The following is a 16,563-nucleotide window of genomic DNA, read 5'->3' on the forward strand; positions in this document are numbered from 1 at the left end:
TGGGCTGCAGGGCTTCTGGGTTTAAGACATAATGCAGTGATGGAATTGGGCAGATCTATAACCAACACTTGAAAATAATCAGAAGTGTCAGGACTCTAATTAGGGGAAATGGTAGCTACCTTCTCAGAGAAGAGTTAGGCATTTGGGCATTTCTAACATGGGTATAGAGTGGAATGCAAAACAAACAAACAAACAAGCTTCAGCAACAGGGTAAAAAAAATATTTAAGGCTGCCTTCAGCAAGTCCCTTCAGATTCAGAATACACACAAACAGGAATCCTCAATGTTTCACATTCTAAGGTGCACTTGAAAAGTGCTAAAGTTGAGCTAGCATACTTCAATAAGGGTCTTGGAATTTTTAGAAGAATTGGTCTGTGTGCATGTGTATGTGTGTGTGTGTGTGTGTGTGTGTGTGTGTGTGTGTATGTATGCACATGTGACATTTATTGGTTGAGTGTGGGTTTTGGGGTATAAGAGCTATGCTGAAAGAAAAAATTTTAAATGATTAAAACTCAGAAATTGGACAGGGTGCCTGGCTGGATAAATCAATAGAGCACCTGACTCTTGATCTTGGGGTCATGAGTTGGAGCCCCATGTTATGTGTAGAGTTTACTTAAAAAATAATTAGACAAAACTGGAGGTATCACAATTCCAGATTACAAGTTTTATTACAAAACAGTAGTAATTAAAACAGTCTGGTACTGGCATAAAAAATAGACACATAGATCAATTGAATAGAATAGAAAGCCCAGAAATAAACCCACAATTATATGGTCAGTTAATCTCTGATGAAGAAGGAATGAATATAAAATGGGAAAAAGTCTCTTCAACAAATGATGTTGGGAAAACTGGACAGCCATATGCAAAAGAATGAAACTGGATCATTTTCTTATACCATACAGAAAAATAAACTCAAATTGGATGAAAGACCTAAATGTGAGACCTGAAACCATAAAAATCCTTGAAGAAAGCACAGACGGTAATCTCTTTGACATCAACTGTAGCAACATTTTCTAGTGTCTCCTGAGGCAAGAGAAATAAAAGCAAAAATAAACTATTGGGACTATATCAGAATAAAAAGCTTCTGCACAGCAAAGGAAACAATCAACAAAACTAAAAGACAACCCATGGAATGACAGAAGATATTTGCACATGACATATCTGATGAAGGGTTAGTATCCAAAATATATAAAGGACTGATATAACTCAATGTCCCCAAAACAAACAATCCAATTAAAAAATGGACAGAGGACCTGAAGAGATATTTTTCCAAAGAAGACATACAGGTGGCTAACAGACACAGAAAAGATCTCAACATCACTCCTGATCAGGAAAATGTAAATCAAACTTATAATGAGGTACCATTTCACACCTTTCAGAATGGCTAAAATCAAAAACACAAGAAATAACAAGTGTTGGCAAGGATGTGTAGAAAAAGGAACCCTTGTGCACAGTTGGTGGGAATCCAAACTGGTACAGTCACTGTGGAAAACAGCATGGAGGTTCCTCAAAAAATTAAAAATAATGCTGCCCTATAATCCAGTAATTTTACTACTGGGTATTCACCTCCAAAATACAAAAACGCTAATTCAAAGAAATACATGTAACCCTATGCAGCATTATCTACAATAGCCAAATTATGGAAGCGACCCTAGTGTTTATCGATAGATGAATGGATAAAGATGTTGTGATATATATACACACTGGAATATTATTCAGCCATAAAAAGAATGAAATTTGTTTGGCAACAACATGGATGGTGCTAGAGAGTATAAAGCTAATTGAAATAAATCAGTCAGAGAAAGACAATACTATATAATATCACTTATATGTGGAATTTAAGAAACACAACAAACCACCAAAGGAAAAAAAAGGGAGATAAAGACAAACCAAGAAGCAGACTCTTAACTATAGAGAACAAACTGATGGTTACCAGAGGGGAAGGGGGTGACAGGATATGGGAAATAGGGGATGGGGGGATAAGAGTACACTTACACGATTTTGAAAAAAAAGTAATTGGAAAATAATATAGCTGATTAATGAAAGGAGGGAGAGGTATATAGCCACACTGCTGTTGGCTTCGGGGGTATTGGGGGTGGAAGTCCCTAGCAATTAGCAAGGTTCACTGGCCCCTCTAAGAGAAACAGGAGTGGGCACTTCTCAGTAAGTTCTGTGGGGAAGGAACCAGAGCCAGGAGGGTGGGCAAGGGCCAGATCTGCCACTCAAAAATGGAAATGCCTGATTAAAACAACTGGTTTCTTTTGACATTTGTTTCTTCTTTTGCTTTCCTCCTCCTCCTGCCACTCCTTCTTCTCTTTTTCACATTCTCATGAAAATGTATCCCATTGTCAAAAATGAGGTGAGTAGGCAGAATTTTTGAGCAATGTGACAAAAAAAGGAGCCCTTATAAATTGCACTCTTCCCCACACCAGAACACACACACGCTACTCCATTTATAAGCATCAAACGCTGGCAGGAATTCAGCCTAAGAGCACACATTTATAGACCAATTGGAAACCTGAGTCTAATTACCATTTACCAAGCCCACATCTGGGCTCTTTCATTCAACGCCTAGACATGATTCTATTTTTCTGTGAGTCTCTACAAATGGACCTTTTGGATTATTCTTAAGAAAGGTAAGTATGCCTCTAAAGTGTATATACCTATAATCTTTGGGAGAAGAAAAGGCATGCTCCCCCTTCTTACTTGCAAGGCCAAAAATCAAGATACAACAAAGCTCTAGTGCAAAAAACTCCAATGCAAAATCTCCTACCTTATCTGAATGTTACATTATTCAAATACTCAGAGTCGGCAACTATAATGCAGGGAAGTTCCCCATAACTCTTCTTCTTTTTCTAACCCCTTTAAAAGTCCCTAGACAAAGAGTCTTGATTATTGTGTAAAGACCAATCAGTCTCTCTGCCAAAAAAAAAGGCTGCCCTTCACTGCCTTTTCTCGAGGAATTGGCAATGGCAGTAGTTTTGTTCTCCTCTTGCCTGAGAACCAGAAGTTGACCTCTGGATTCTCCAGCAGGTGATAATTAACACCAAATTGATTAGTTCAACAAAGGAGCCCTAATACTTGCATAAAAGGTTTCTTCAAAGTTTTTGGTGGCTGGTCATTCCCAGGAAAAGTCATTGTTGGGCTTACAAAAGAGTTCTTCTCTAAGTCAGAAGTTACCCAATTATCCTAGCCCTCTGGTATCTGGACCACTCTAAGAGAGGCTGGAATAGAAAGGGAACTGCATTTCAAATCATCTCAAATCAAATTTGCCTAAGAATCTAAGCTAAATTCAATATGGTGGGGACATTCACTGAATGTCAGAACTGAAGGATGCTTGGGCAATATCTAATTCCATTTTACAGATGAAGGAGTCAAAGTACAGAAAAGGGAGTTGATAATTGCTAAATAATAGTTACTGTTTACTAAGCATTCATATATTCTACAGATTGTGCTAAGTTATTGAACTGGGTTATTTCATTTAATGCTTTCAATAACCTTATGAGGTAAATTCTAGTAGAACCTCCATTTTATATGAGGTAGATAAGGTTTTGAGAAGCAGAATAAGTGCCCCAAATACTATGGTTGGCAAATGGGAGCATAAGACTTCTGTGAACTTCAAAGCTTGAAGTTCTGCCCCTTTACAGACATAGCCTCTTGGAACACAGGTCACACAGCTAAGAAATGGCAGGGTCTGAGTTAGGAGTGAGTCTGGATTCCCAGTCTAATGCTTTTGTACCACCATAATCTAATCGTACATATGAATAAAATCAGAAGACTAGAACTCTACCAGCTACAGCCCAAAGATCTGATTCTCTGATTCAGGCCCAGACAAAAGGTCTAGGTAAACCCAGTGTGGAGGATGTGCTTTGCTGTAAGGAGTGTTTTGGGTTCTGGTCTGGGATGGGAGGGTTTGGGTTCTGGTCTGGGATGTAGTGACATTTGTCAGACCAGACTTCCTGTGCCAAGAAAAGAGAGTCTATTTCAAGTGTGTACCTGCCAACAGAGTTAGAGAAGATTCTTTCTTCTCTCATTTCCCTGTGTCTGACTTGATATAATGTTCTGTGTTGAGCAAATGTGGTAGAAATTTGGTAGGGTACAAAGGCCAATAGTTATGATTTGCCAAAAATTGCATTTCATCTAACAAGCATTTTTTTTCAATCTACTTATTAATCACTCACCCTGGGAACCAAGGGATGTTAAGATTTGGCTGATTTTCTTGCAGAAATGTTTTGTAATGCACATAATGTAAAGTTACATGTGTTCTTTTTGAAGCTTGGATTCTGTATATGATAAATCCCTTGGGAACAAATTTTCATTGTTAAAAACCCACTCCCTTGAGATAGTTTATTACTATGGGTAATGTGTAACAGCATCAGACTCATCCCTGGTGCTGTGTGCCAGCTAAATTCACCTCCTCCATCTACTCTGCCAAGCCATCTCTTCTTCAGTCTAAACTGACTTGTCTCAAGAAACCACTTCTGACAGTACTGGGTTATTATTAAAAAATGCTTTTAGCTTGCTTAGTGCTTTAGTGTCTACAAAGTACATTTATATACATATATATATAGTCACAACAACCTGCCGTAAGCAGAAGACCTGTTATTATCCCTAAATGACTAAAGAAGCAGAGGTTCAGGGAGTTCAAGTGACTTACACAAGATCCCACACCCATTGACTAATGAACCTAGATGTTTTGACTCCAGTTTTTTTTTTCTTTCAATTTTTGCTTTAGTCTTTATTTTTCAGAGCAGTTTTAGGTTCACAGCAAAATTGAGTGGAAAATACAGAGAGTTCTCATATACTCCCTACAAGTTTGTTTTTTTTTTCTCTCGTTAAAATTTGCTGCCTGGTCCACATCACTTGAGGACTTCTTTAAACTTGAAAAATTAATTGTAAGCTCACCTGGAAGAAGAAATTTGTAAAATTGGTTAAGATGTTTTTGATGTAGAAAGAGTAATCATGGCACAAAAACAGTCACTGAGATCAACAGAACAGAATAGAGAACCCAGAAATGGACCCACAAACATATGGCCAACTAATCTTTGACAAAGCAGGAAAGAATATCCAATGGAATAAAGACAGTCTCTTCAGCAAGTGGTGTTGGGAAAACTGGACAGCGACATGCAGAAAAATGAACCTGGACCACTTTCTTACACACAAAAATAAACTCAAAATGGATGAAAGACCTCAATGCAAGACAGGAAGCCATCAAAATCCTTGAGGAGAAAGCAGGCAAAAACCTCTTTGACCTTGGGCACAGCAACTTCTTACTCAACATGTCTCTGGAGGCAAGGGAAACAAAAGCAAACCTGAACTATTGGGACCTCATCAAAATAAAAAGCTTCTGCACAGGGAAGGAAACAATCAGCAAAACTAAAAGGCAACCGATGGAATGGGAGAAGATATTTGCAAACAACATATCAGATAAAGGGTTAGTATCCAAACTCTATAAAGAACTTATCCAACTCAACACCCAAAAAACAAATAATCCAGTGAAGAAATGGGCAAAAGACATGAATAGACACTTCTCCAAAGAAGACATCCAGATGGCCAACCGACACATGAAAAAATGCTCCACATCTCTTATCACCAGGGAAATACAAATCAAAACCACAATGAGATATCACCTCACACCTGTCAGAATGGCTAACATTAACAACTCAGGCAATGACAGATGTTGGTGAGGATGTGGAGAAAGAGGATCTCTTTTGCATTGCTGGTGGGAATGCAAACTGGTGCAGCCACTCTGGAAAACAGTATGGAGGTTCCTCAAAAAATTAAAAATAGAACTACCCTATGACCCAGGAATTGCATTACTAGGTATTTATCCAAGGATACAGGTATGCTGTTTTGAAGGGGCACATGCACCCCAATGTTTATAGCAGTGCTATCAACAATACCCAAAGTATGGAAAGAGCCCAAATGTCCATCGATGATGAATGGATAAAGAAAATGTGGTATATATATATATATATATACACACACACACACACACACACACACACACACACAATGAAGTATTACTCGGCAATCAAAAAGAATGAAATCTTGCCATTTGCAACTATGTGGATGGAACTGGAGGGTATTATGCTAAATGAAATTAGTCAGTCAGAGAAAGACAAATATATGACTTTACTCATATGAGGACTTTAAGAGACAAAACAGATGAACATAAGGGAAGGGAAGCAAAAATAATATAAAAACAGGGTGGGGGGGACAAAACATAAGAGACTCTTAAATATGGAGAACAAACAGAGGGTTACTTACTGGAGGGGTTGTGGGAGGGGGGGATGGACTAAATGGATAAGTGGCATTAAGGAATCTACTCTTGAAATCATTGTTGCACTATATGCTAACTTGGATGTAAATTAAAAAAATAAATTAAATAAAAATACAAATTAAAAAAAAAAAAAGAAAGAGTAACCAGAGGAGGTTTGCTGTACCAGTAATTAAGATACAAATACCTAATATTTACCGAATGCCTAGTTGTACTAGGAAGCTTTACAACTGCCCTAAAAGGTAGCTACTATGATTACCTTCATTTTACAGATGAAGAAAATAAGGCAAAGGGAAATTAGTGACTTTCCCAAGGTCACATGCATGGATGGAGCTGGGATTTTAGACCAATCAATTTGACTTTAAGCCCTCTTTCTTAACACCATACTTGTTTCTCTCATATTATATAATCTGAATAATTAAAATAGCTGAAAACTCAGGTAGATCAATGAAATAGAACAGACAGCTCAGAAGAAGACTCTAATATATATAAGACTGAAGATTAATTTAAGCTGAGAACTCAAATCTGTGGATAACACAGACTGTATTCAATACCTGGCTCCAGAGTGATGATAGAGTGCTGTGGTTAGATGCACAGGCTTTGGTATCAAACAAATCTAAGAGTAAATAGCAGCTCACTCACTCCCTAGCTTTCTGACCTTGGCATAAAAGCAGTGACTTACTCATGGAGGCATGTAAATTGCTTCGTGTGGTGTGTTACACAAAAGAAGCACTCAATAAACATTAGCTATTTTTATTAGCACTCAGTAAACACTAGCTGTCATTATTATTGGCATGGGAGAATTAAAGCTAGGATCTTCATACCATACACAATTTCCAGTAAGTGGAGAAAAAAGAAGTTAAAAATAGAGTAGGTCTATCTAATTTTAGCATGAGGAAAATTTTTCTAGTTATAAAAACAAGGGGAAAAATCTTAAAACAAAATATTGATACTTGTACAATAATAAAAGTTAACTTAAATACTATGCCTAGGTGTTTTAAAACAGCTGTAATATGATGTAAAATTAGATACTAAATTTACCAATATACTGAATTTACTAATTTAAATTTAAAAATTCCTGGAGATTCAGCCAATAAAGAGTAATTTCTAGTGAAACTAAGTTTAAAATTTTAAATACAATAATAACTGCAATTTTTAAAACATTTCACTACAAATTACTCTATGCTGATTAAATCACCAGGAATTTTCATCACAAGATCTAACAATTTAACATGACCACTGTGGCCTGAGCTCTGGGCTTGCTCTGCCTTTCCTAATCCTTAAAGGGGTTTAAAGAGAAAGACACCATTAAAGAGAATGAGTCAGATGATTGCAGATCCTTCTTTCCCAGTCATTGCACAAGCTGCTCAATTCTCATCCAGAGCAGGAAAGAGGCAGTATTTCTTTTCTTAATGTTTATTTACTTTTGAGAGAGAGAGAGAGAGAGAGAGAGAGAGAGAGAGACAGAGACAGCATGAGCAGGGAGGGGCAGAGAAAGAGATACAGAATCTGAAAGAGACCCCAGGCTCTCAGCCTTCAGCACAGAGCCTGATGTGGGGCTTGAACTCATGAACCATGAGATCATGACCTGAGCCAAAGTTGGACACTTACCACTGAGCCACCCAGGAGCCCCAGAGGCAGTATGTTAGAAAAATCTAATAAAGAATTTGACATTACATTATAAAATCTCTCTTAATTTAGATTTATCAATAGTATTAAAATTTATTTGCTTCTGATCTAAACATTTCTCATTTTGCAATTTACCTTTTTGATGTAATTTTATTTTATTTTTTAAAGTTTATTATTATTTTTTAGTAATCTCTACACCCAACATAGGGCTCGAACTCATGACCTTGAGATCAAGAGTCACATACTCTTCCAACTGAGCCAGCCAGGTGCCTCTGTGTGTATGTAATTTTAAATAAATGTTTTAAATACTAAGTATGTATCCCATTTAAAACATAACTCACAAAGCAATAGTAGTTATTTTCTCACCGAAGTCCAGGTGGGAACCTGGAGTGAAAATAAAGCATGGTTGAAAGTGGGTGCATTTTGGAGTCAGATAGACCCAGGGTCACCCCTGGCTCTGCCTTTTTCTAGCTGTATGACTCTAAACAAATTGCCACATTTTGTGGCACTATTAGTGTCCTCACCTGTAAAATGGAGATGATAATCCTCTCTCTCTCTCTCTCTCTCTCAGTTGTTCTAAGTAGTATAGATAGTAAATGTAAAGCATCAGCTCCACTGTCTAGCCAGAGTAGAAATTTTGTCAATGCTTGCTGTGGTTACTATCACCTCCTAATTGTTTGATTCTTACCACCTCCTAATTGTTGATAGTTAACTTGCTGAGATGTTTAGTTTCCCATTTGAGGTACACGGGGACTAGTTTTATATTTCCTTGGAACAGTGCTTTCCCTATGGCTGGCGCTTCTTTCCCTGACTTCTTTTCTTCTCTCCCTCCTCTCCACTGTTTTCACACAGGATCCTGTGCTGGTCACCTGACAAGGCTGATTGACTGGTAAGTCGTGTAGCACAGACTGACTTATTTCCGTGAGTTACCGGGAAAAGAAGGGTTGTGTGTGCATGTATGTACATACTTTTTTCACATTACAAACACGACAAGCAAAGCAATAGAGTGACTTGTCCAGGGTCCCACAGGCTCTGCATCTCTTCTTGCCTATCTACGCATCACACGCCTCATAAAAGTATATGATTCTAAAGATTTCAGAGGGCTCCCTACATTTGAATTATGGCTTCTTGTAGTCTCTTCACAGCAGTATTGAGGATTGTCTTCCATTTCAGAATTTCCAATTTTGAGTGAGGATGTTGAAAGATCCAACCTTAAAACAACAACAACACACATAGTAACTCAAAATGGCTATTTAAAAATTTATCTCCATGTCAGTACTCACTAGATAAATCCTGCTCAGCTATCAGTCTACCCAAGCCTACTTGAAAAAGGAACCAAAATCCATTCATATTAAAGTGTAAGCAATTAGCTTAAGAATTACCTCTTCTCAGGAGATTTTAACTAAAATGGGATCAAAGCTTTAACCCCAAGGAATTAAATCCCTATGAAGACCTCTGAAGAAGTAGAGGCCTTTTAAAAATCCCTACATACCTGTAGACCTACAGATCAGATTCTTCAGCATTCCCCAGTCCCAGGACAGAATCCCATCTCTCAAGAGAGAATAGTTTATTGGTAGTCAGTAGACGTGGGTTCTGTTCCTGAGTCTTCTCTGTGGACACTGGAGGAAAAGAAGCACTTTCTTTCTAGGCAAGGAGCATGTGACTCTAGGGGCAGTGACTATCTCCTTATCTTCACTGTGTGAAGCAAGCCTAACCATAGAAATTTGCCAAGCAGGGATGGACAGAGAAGAATCCCTGCAAGTGTTGAGTCATACATCCTGCCTTGGACCTTTGCTCCTGTGGTTCTTCCTTTAATCTTGTGAGTTACCCCCAATACACGAGCACAGGATTCTCCTGTTGCTGAAGCTAGTGTGAGTTGGGTTCTTGTCACCTACAGCTTAAAGATTCCTGACTAACATAATCACATTCAGGTTCATCATCACTGGATCAAGAGAACCATCCTTACCTCAGATTGGAAAGGCTGAACAAATTCTATCCTCATTTCCTTAGGGTTAGATAATGCATTGTTGCCAGCCTCCCACTGTGGGATTTCAGTCCTGCCTTTTAATGACTAAAGGCTGGCTCCTTGCTCACAGACTATCTGCTTGTCATTCAGTTTCCTGCTGAGGGATTTCCTGTCACTGACTTTACCTACTTATTTGGACTCCTGGGCATTTTCATGCAGAACTCTCTGGATACTTTATAATTTACTTCATTCCTATTTGCTGTTTTGCCCTACTTACTATGCTTATTCTTAGCATATGCATATTTCCTCAATATCTATCCCTCTTCAGTGAGACAGTTCCAGTCCTAACTTGATTCCTAAATACATCAAATTCAGAAGCATATGTAGGGAACGGGGAAGTATGGGAGGGACACTGGACGCCTAAAAGCATATTCCCTAAAAGCAGAAACTTCAACAGGTCTTAAAGTTCTTAGATTATGATGAAAAGATTATGAGAAGCAAATCTATGAGACCCATGGCAGTCAGCCCCAACTCCTACTCACTCCCTGAGCCACACAGCTATATTATGTCTGTATTTCAAGGGATGACGAGGTTCCCTTTTCCTAACAACCTATATCTTATCCCTTTTATAACCTCATAAAGGGATCATCTGTATTCTTCCTAGATTTGTGTAACCATAATCTTCCTTGGGAAGTCTCCTTTAAAACATTTAAACAATTTAAGAACCAAGTTTTGCCTTTTAACCCAGAAGGTTTGGTTCCTAGTCCAAGTTAGTATGTTTTTGTGATGGAAGGCCCTGGGTGCTCTTCTGGGGGGACAGGCATGTCATTGTTCCTGAAGCTAGTTTCTCAGAACCATGAAGAAAAAACTCCTAAGATACAAGAGTGGAGAAATCAGGGAAGGCTGGGGGTGGGGTGGGGGTGGGGGCTGCATTTGAAAACTTTTTGACTTGGAATCCATGAACTTAAATGTCTGGCTCTGACTGAGGTTATACTATGAGGATGACTGAGAGAGTTTTCAAATTCAGGGAATGTGAGTGATTCTCACTCTGCTTGCTCATTAGAGTCAACCCTAATTTGGGTGGGTAAAGGGATCTTACCATTTTCTAAACAGATCTTGGATAACAGGGAGAAGTGGATGACAACAGGTAAATGGCTATCCTGCGGGATCTGTGAATACTGGTTTTGTTTGACAAGAGCTAGGAAAAAAGGAAGGAGGAGGAAGATGAGAGGGCAGAGGGGAAAGAGAAGAGAAAGTGAGTATTTTGCTAAATCATCATCAACACAAAAAACAGTTGTCAATATTTTAATATTCTTATGAGGGCATTAGCAAAATTTTCCATAAGTACCCATAGTGACTCATGAAATATTTTAATTTGCTCTAGAAATGAAACCGTTTTTTAAAATTAAATATCTTTGCATAACTTCTTGATTTACTAAAAGATTGTGTTTATGCTTTTGTTCTAAGAGTTGCCCTTTCACATGAGAACCACTAAAAAAAATTCATGTTTTACTTTCATTTATTTTTTTAGCAATGGGATAACAGTTAGCAGCCTGTTCTGGTTAAAAAAAAAAAAAAAGGCTACATGGACACAAAGCCTCTCTGTATCATTAAGTTTTGTGCTAAAATGTAAACCTAATTCTTTTTTTTTTTAAGTTTATTTATTTACTTTGAGAGAGAGACAGAGAGAGAGAGTGATCTGGGGAGGGGCAGAGAGAGAGAGAGAGAGAGAGAGAGAGAGAATCCCAAGCAGGCTCCCCACTGCCATTGTGGAGCCCGGCGCAGGGCTCGAACTCACAAACCATGGGATCATGACCTGGGCCAAAATCTAGAGTTAGACACTTAACGGACTGAGCCACCCAGGCACCCCAAAATGTAAATTAAGACAAGAAATTCTATTAGTGTATGAAGTGGAATGAAGTCATCTTATAAAATAAAATTAGATCTTAAAATCTATCTAAAAATAAAATATTTAGGGATATTTTGAAAAGAAAGCAAAACTCATGGTAGCTTCTTAAACTTTATATATGAATTGGGAAGTCCTTATTTCCAGGAATCCATACAAATAGTCTGCATCTAAAATTAAAAAAAATAAAAATTAAATTAAATTAAAGTAAAAAGATGAGAAAATTACAATGATAAAAGTAAAAGAAATAAGGGTACAAGTAAGAATATGCACAATAGGGGCGCCTGGGTGGCTCAGTCGGTTAAGCATCCGACTTCGGCTCAGGTCATGATCTCACAGTTCGTGAGTTCGAGCCCCGCGTCGGGCTCTGTGCTGACAGCTCAGAGCCTGGAGCCTGCTTCACATTCTGTGTCTCCCTCTCTCTCTGCCCCTTCCCTGCTCATGCTGTGTCTCTCTCTGTCTCAAAAATAAATTAACATTAAAAAAAAAAAAAAGAATATGCACAATAACTATGGCTAATATTTATTAAGCACCTACCATATGCCAGGCACTATGCTAAGCACATTACATGCATTATAAATTAGTTTATTTCTTTCAACAAAATTCTACAATTAATCATCCTCATTTTACAGAGGAGGAATTCAGGTAAGTCTAGAATAAGACCTAGAAAATTTGCTAGTACTTGTTCTAAGTTCCTAGTGATGTTGATGCACTGGTTCCAGAACCACACTTTGAAACCTGCTACAGAGCATTCCAATCTTTTTATTAACAGCAATCATTTGTTCTTAAAGAGTAAAAATTGTATTGCTAGAATTATCTTGTTAAAGCAAATGCATTAGGCTTCATGAACCATCAGGAACCTGTAATAATACCTATATACCAAAGGGTTACTCTGAGGATAATATGAGATAATGGAAATAATAATAATAAAATAACAGGGGTGCCTGGGTGGCTCAGTCAGTTAAGCATCTGACTTTGGCTCAGGTCATGATCTCATGGTTCATGAGTTCAAGCCCTGCATTGGGCTCTCTGCTGTCAGAGCAGAGCCTGTTTGGGATTCTCTCTCTCTCTCTCTCTCTCTCTCTCTCTCTCTCAAAATAAATAAACATTAAAAAAATAATAAGATAACAAATACATAAGTAGTGTCTACCATTGGGTGATGAATGTAAGTGTTTAACCAGTATATTGCACACCTGAAACTAACATGACACTGTATGTTAACTGGAATTTAAATAAAAACTTAAAAAAAAAAGTAGTATCTACTATATCTAGATACTTTTCCAAGTGTTTTAGTGTTAACTTATTTAATATTCAGAACCACCCAGGAAAAAGATATGGTTTTTAGTACGATGTTACAGATAATGAAACTGAGACAAAGAGGGGTTATGAAATGTGTTCATAATTATATGAGCTCAAAGTTATATAAGCAGTAATGCAATAGCCAGGATTTGGACCCAGGAATCCTAAAAGCAAAGGCTTAATCACTACACTAGTTTACTTCTCTATCTCAGAGGGGTCATTGTAGAGATAGCAACCACTACTATTTATTCTCATTGTCAAAATCATTATCACTATTACAATAGCAGAATGAGAATTAGGGATAAGATAGCAGAAAGGCTACTATATTGGGAGTTAGAAGACCAGGGTTGGGATCACAGCTCAATCAGAAACTGTATGACTTTAGGCAAGTTACTCAGCCTTTTGGAATCTCAGTTTTCTTCTTAGTGAAACAGAAACCCTATTAGCTGCCTGACAGGGATATCTGGACAACTAAATTAGATAATAGCTAGAAAGATCCCTATGATCTATAAAATGTTATAATCGAATATGATTTTAATATTTAAAATATCAGCTCTTTTGCTATGTTGAAACTTGCTTGTATATATCAACACAATAGAAGCTAAAGTGAGAAATCTTAAAAGTACTGAAAATAAAGCTTCACTCTGGGGGTAAAAGTGGGGTCTACCTGTACTCTCCAGAATGTAGTGCTAAGCTCTGGTGAGGTTCTTCATCCTTTTTAAATTGCATGTTTGTGCCAGTCACTCATATCTCCCTATTAAGTTTTCTGAAATTATTATCAGCAAAAATTTCAGACCCCTAAGACTTTATTATTATTTTTAACATTCTTGGGTTTGGTACTTGCAAATGTTTTCAGCATCTGAGAAGAGCATCAATGTCTTGGAATTAAATAGGTAACTTCATCAAAAAAAATTTTTTTTAACATTTATTTTTGAGAGAGAGAGAGAGAGACAGAGAATGAGCAGGGGAGGGGCAGAGAGAGAGGGAGACACAGAATTGGAAGCAGGCTTCAGGCTCTGAGCGGTCAGCACATAGCCCGATGAGGGGCTCGAACCCATGAACCATGAGATCATGACCTAGCCAAAGTCGGACGCCTAACCGACTGAGCTACCCAGGCACCCCAGTAACTTCATCTTAACAGTGAAAAATCTGGAGGCTAAGAACAGGCAAAGATCAGGTGGCAGGAGAGAGCAACATTCTGAGAGGATGATGGTCCCTCAGAAGTGAGGGAAGAAGAAAGCAGAATTGATTTCTCCATGAGGCACATGACATGTCTAGAAGCCCCCCAAAATGTTTTAATTTTAGTTTCTTTTAAAGCAGAAGAAGAAACTGAATAAGACAATAATGAATAAATAATAATGAGTCTAGCTGGATTAGATTTATCTTTGTAATAATGCAGTCGTAAGATATAGTTTTTAATAACTTCTATGAAGTAAGGGACACAGTGAAGGGAAAAGCACCAGAGCCCACAAAAGCCCTAATTTGGCCCAGGGAGTGAGGGGACACAAATGTGGTCGTAGGCAGAAAGGAACTGTGGAAGCAGCATCAACTCAAGTGTCTGTAAAATGGGCCATTTTGTACTATTTCACATATATATCATATTATCACAAGTTCCTGGTTTTAGGCTTACAGACTCAACTCTTCTCACTCTGAAATTAAATGCCCCCTTGTGTATATATACCTGCCCTTTCACTCAGTTCCTTTTATTTACCACCTTATAAGAAGGAAAGCTTCCTTTTTCACAGTTAGCTTAGTCCCTCATCTTGTTTTCTATTGTGATAAAGTATACATAATACAAAAATTTACCATTTAACCATTAAGATATTTTTATTGTGGTTAAATTTGCATAATGTAAAATTTACCATTTTTACCATTAAAAAAAAATTTTTTTTTTTAATTTTTTTTTTCAACGTTTTTTATTTATTTTTGGGACAGAGAGAGACAGAGCATGAACGGGGGAGGGGCAGAGAGAGAGGGAGACACAGAATTGGAAACAGACTCCAGGCTCCGAGCCATCAGCCCAGAGCCTGACGCGGGGCTCGAACTCACGGACCGCGAGATCGTGACCTGGCTGAAGTCGGACGCTTAACCGACTGCGCCACCCAGGCGCCCCTAAAAATTTTTTTTAATGTTTATTCATTTGTGAGAGACAGAGAGAGACAGAGCATGAGTGGGGGAGGGGCAGAGAGAGAGGGAGATATAGAATCCAAAGCAGGCTCCAGGCTCCAAGTTGTCAGCATACAGCCCGACTTGGGGCTTGAACTCACAAATCGTGAGATCTTGACCTGAGATGAAGTCAGATGCTTAACCAACTGAGCCACCCTGGTGCCCCCCATTTTAACCATTCTTAAGTGTACAGTTTTGAAGCATTAAGTTCATTCAAGTTCATTTACACTGTTGTACAATCATCACCACCACCATTCATCTTCAGAAAGTTCTTCCTCAGTTGAAATTCTATAACCATTTAACAGTAACTGCCTATCCTCCCTTCCTGCCAGCCCCTTGCAACTACCATGCTACTTTCTGTCTCTATGAATTTGATTACTTTAGGTATCTCATGTAAGTGGAGTCATGGTATATTTGTCCTTTTGTTCTGGCTTACTTCACTTAGTATAATGTCTTCAAGGTTCATCTACATTATAATGTGTATCAGAATTTCATTCCTTTTTAAGGCTGAATAACATTCCACTGTATATATATACCATAATTTGTTTAACCATACACCTGTCTATGGACATTTGAGTTGTTTCCACCTCTTGGCTATTGTAAATAATGCTGCTATAAGCATTGGTATACAAACATCTGTTTGAGTCCCTGCTTCTAATCACCTCCAGTTGAAGATAACTTCTTCCAGGCCTCAAATTATTTTTTTTAGTTTATTTATTTATTTGGAGAGAGACAGATTGGTAGAGAAAGAATCCCAAGCAGGTTCTGAGCTGTCAGCACAGGGTTTGATGCAGAGCTCGATCCGCAAACCATGAGATCATGACCTGAGCTGAAACCAAGTGAGCTGTTTAAACGACTGAGCCACCCAGGCACTCTTGGCCTCAAATTATTTTTAAAAACAATGTCTGACACAAGACAAAAATAATCATATTCACAAGGAATCAAGAGAACACGAATGAGAACCAGCAGAAACAAAAGGAGGACCCCACAATAGATTCACATAAATATACCAATCTGATTTGTGAGAAAGATACAGAAGCAATTCAATGGAGGAAAGACAGCATTTTCAACAATGATGCCGAAGCAACTGGACAACCATAGGCAAAAAAATGAACCTCAGTGTAGGTCTCACACTTTATACAAAAGGTAATGCCAAATGGGTCATGGACTTAAATGTAAAATGTAAAACTAAAATGTAAAACTATAAAACTTTTAGGAAAAAAAATAGGAGAAAACCTTCAGGATTTAGGGGTAGGCAGAGAACTCTTAGCCTTGATACCAAAAACACTATTCATAAAAAGATTTTTCAAAAGTTGGA

At 38.0% G+C, this 16,563-nt stretch overlaps 1 protein-coding gene across 2 annotated transcripts in view; it reads right to left on the reverse strand.

Annotated features, from left to right (window-relative positions):
* LOC125920318 (uncharacterized protein C3orf20 homolog) overlaps positions 1–16,563 on the reverse strand; it is a 186,579-nt gene that overhangs the window by 143,458 nt on the left and 26,558 nt on the right. For both annotated transcript variants that reach the window (XM_049627470.1, XM_049627471.1), the window contains exons 5-6: positions 10,974–11,072; positions 9,020–9,119 (exon numbers count right to left, since the gene is read on the reverse strand). In XM_049627470.1, coding sequence (XP_049483427.1) covers positions 9,020–9,119; positions 10,974–11,072 — 199 coding nt within the window. The remainder of the gene's footprint in view (positions 1–9,019; positions 9,120–10,973; positions 11,073–16,563) is intronic.

The sequence above is a fragment of the Panthera uncia genome, chromosome B4, assembly GCF_023721935.1.
Source record: "Panthera uncia isolate 11264 chromosome B4, Puncia_PCG_1.0, whole genome shotgun sequence".
NCBI classification, from domain to species: domain Eukaryota; kingdom Metazoa; phylum Chordata; class Mammalia; order Carnivora; family Felidae; genus Panthera; species Panthera uncia.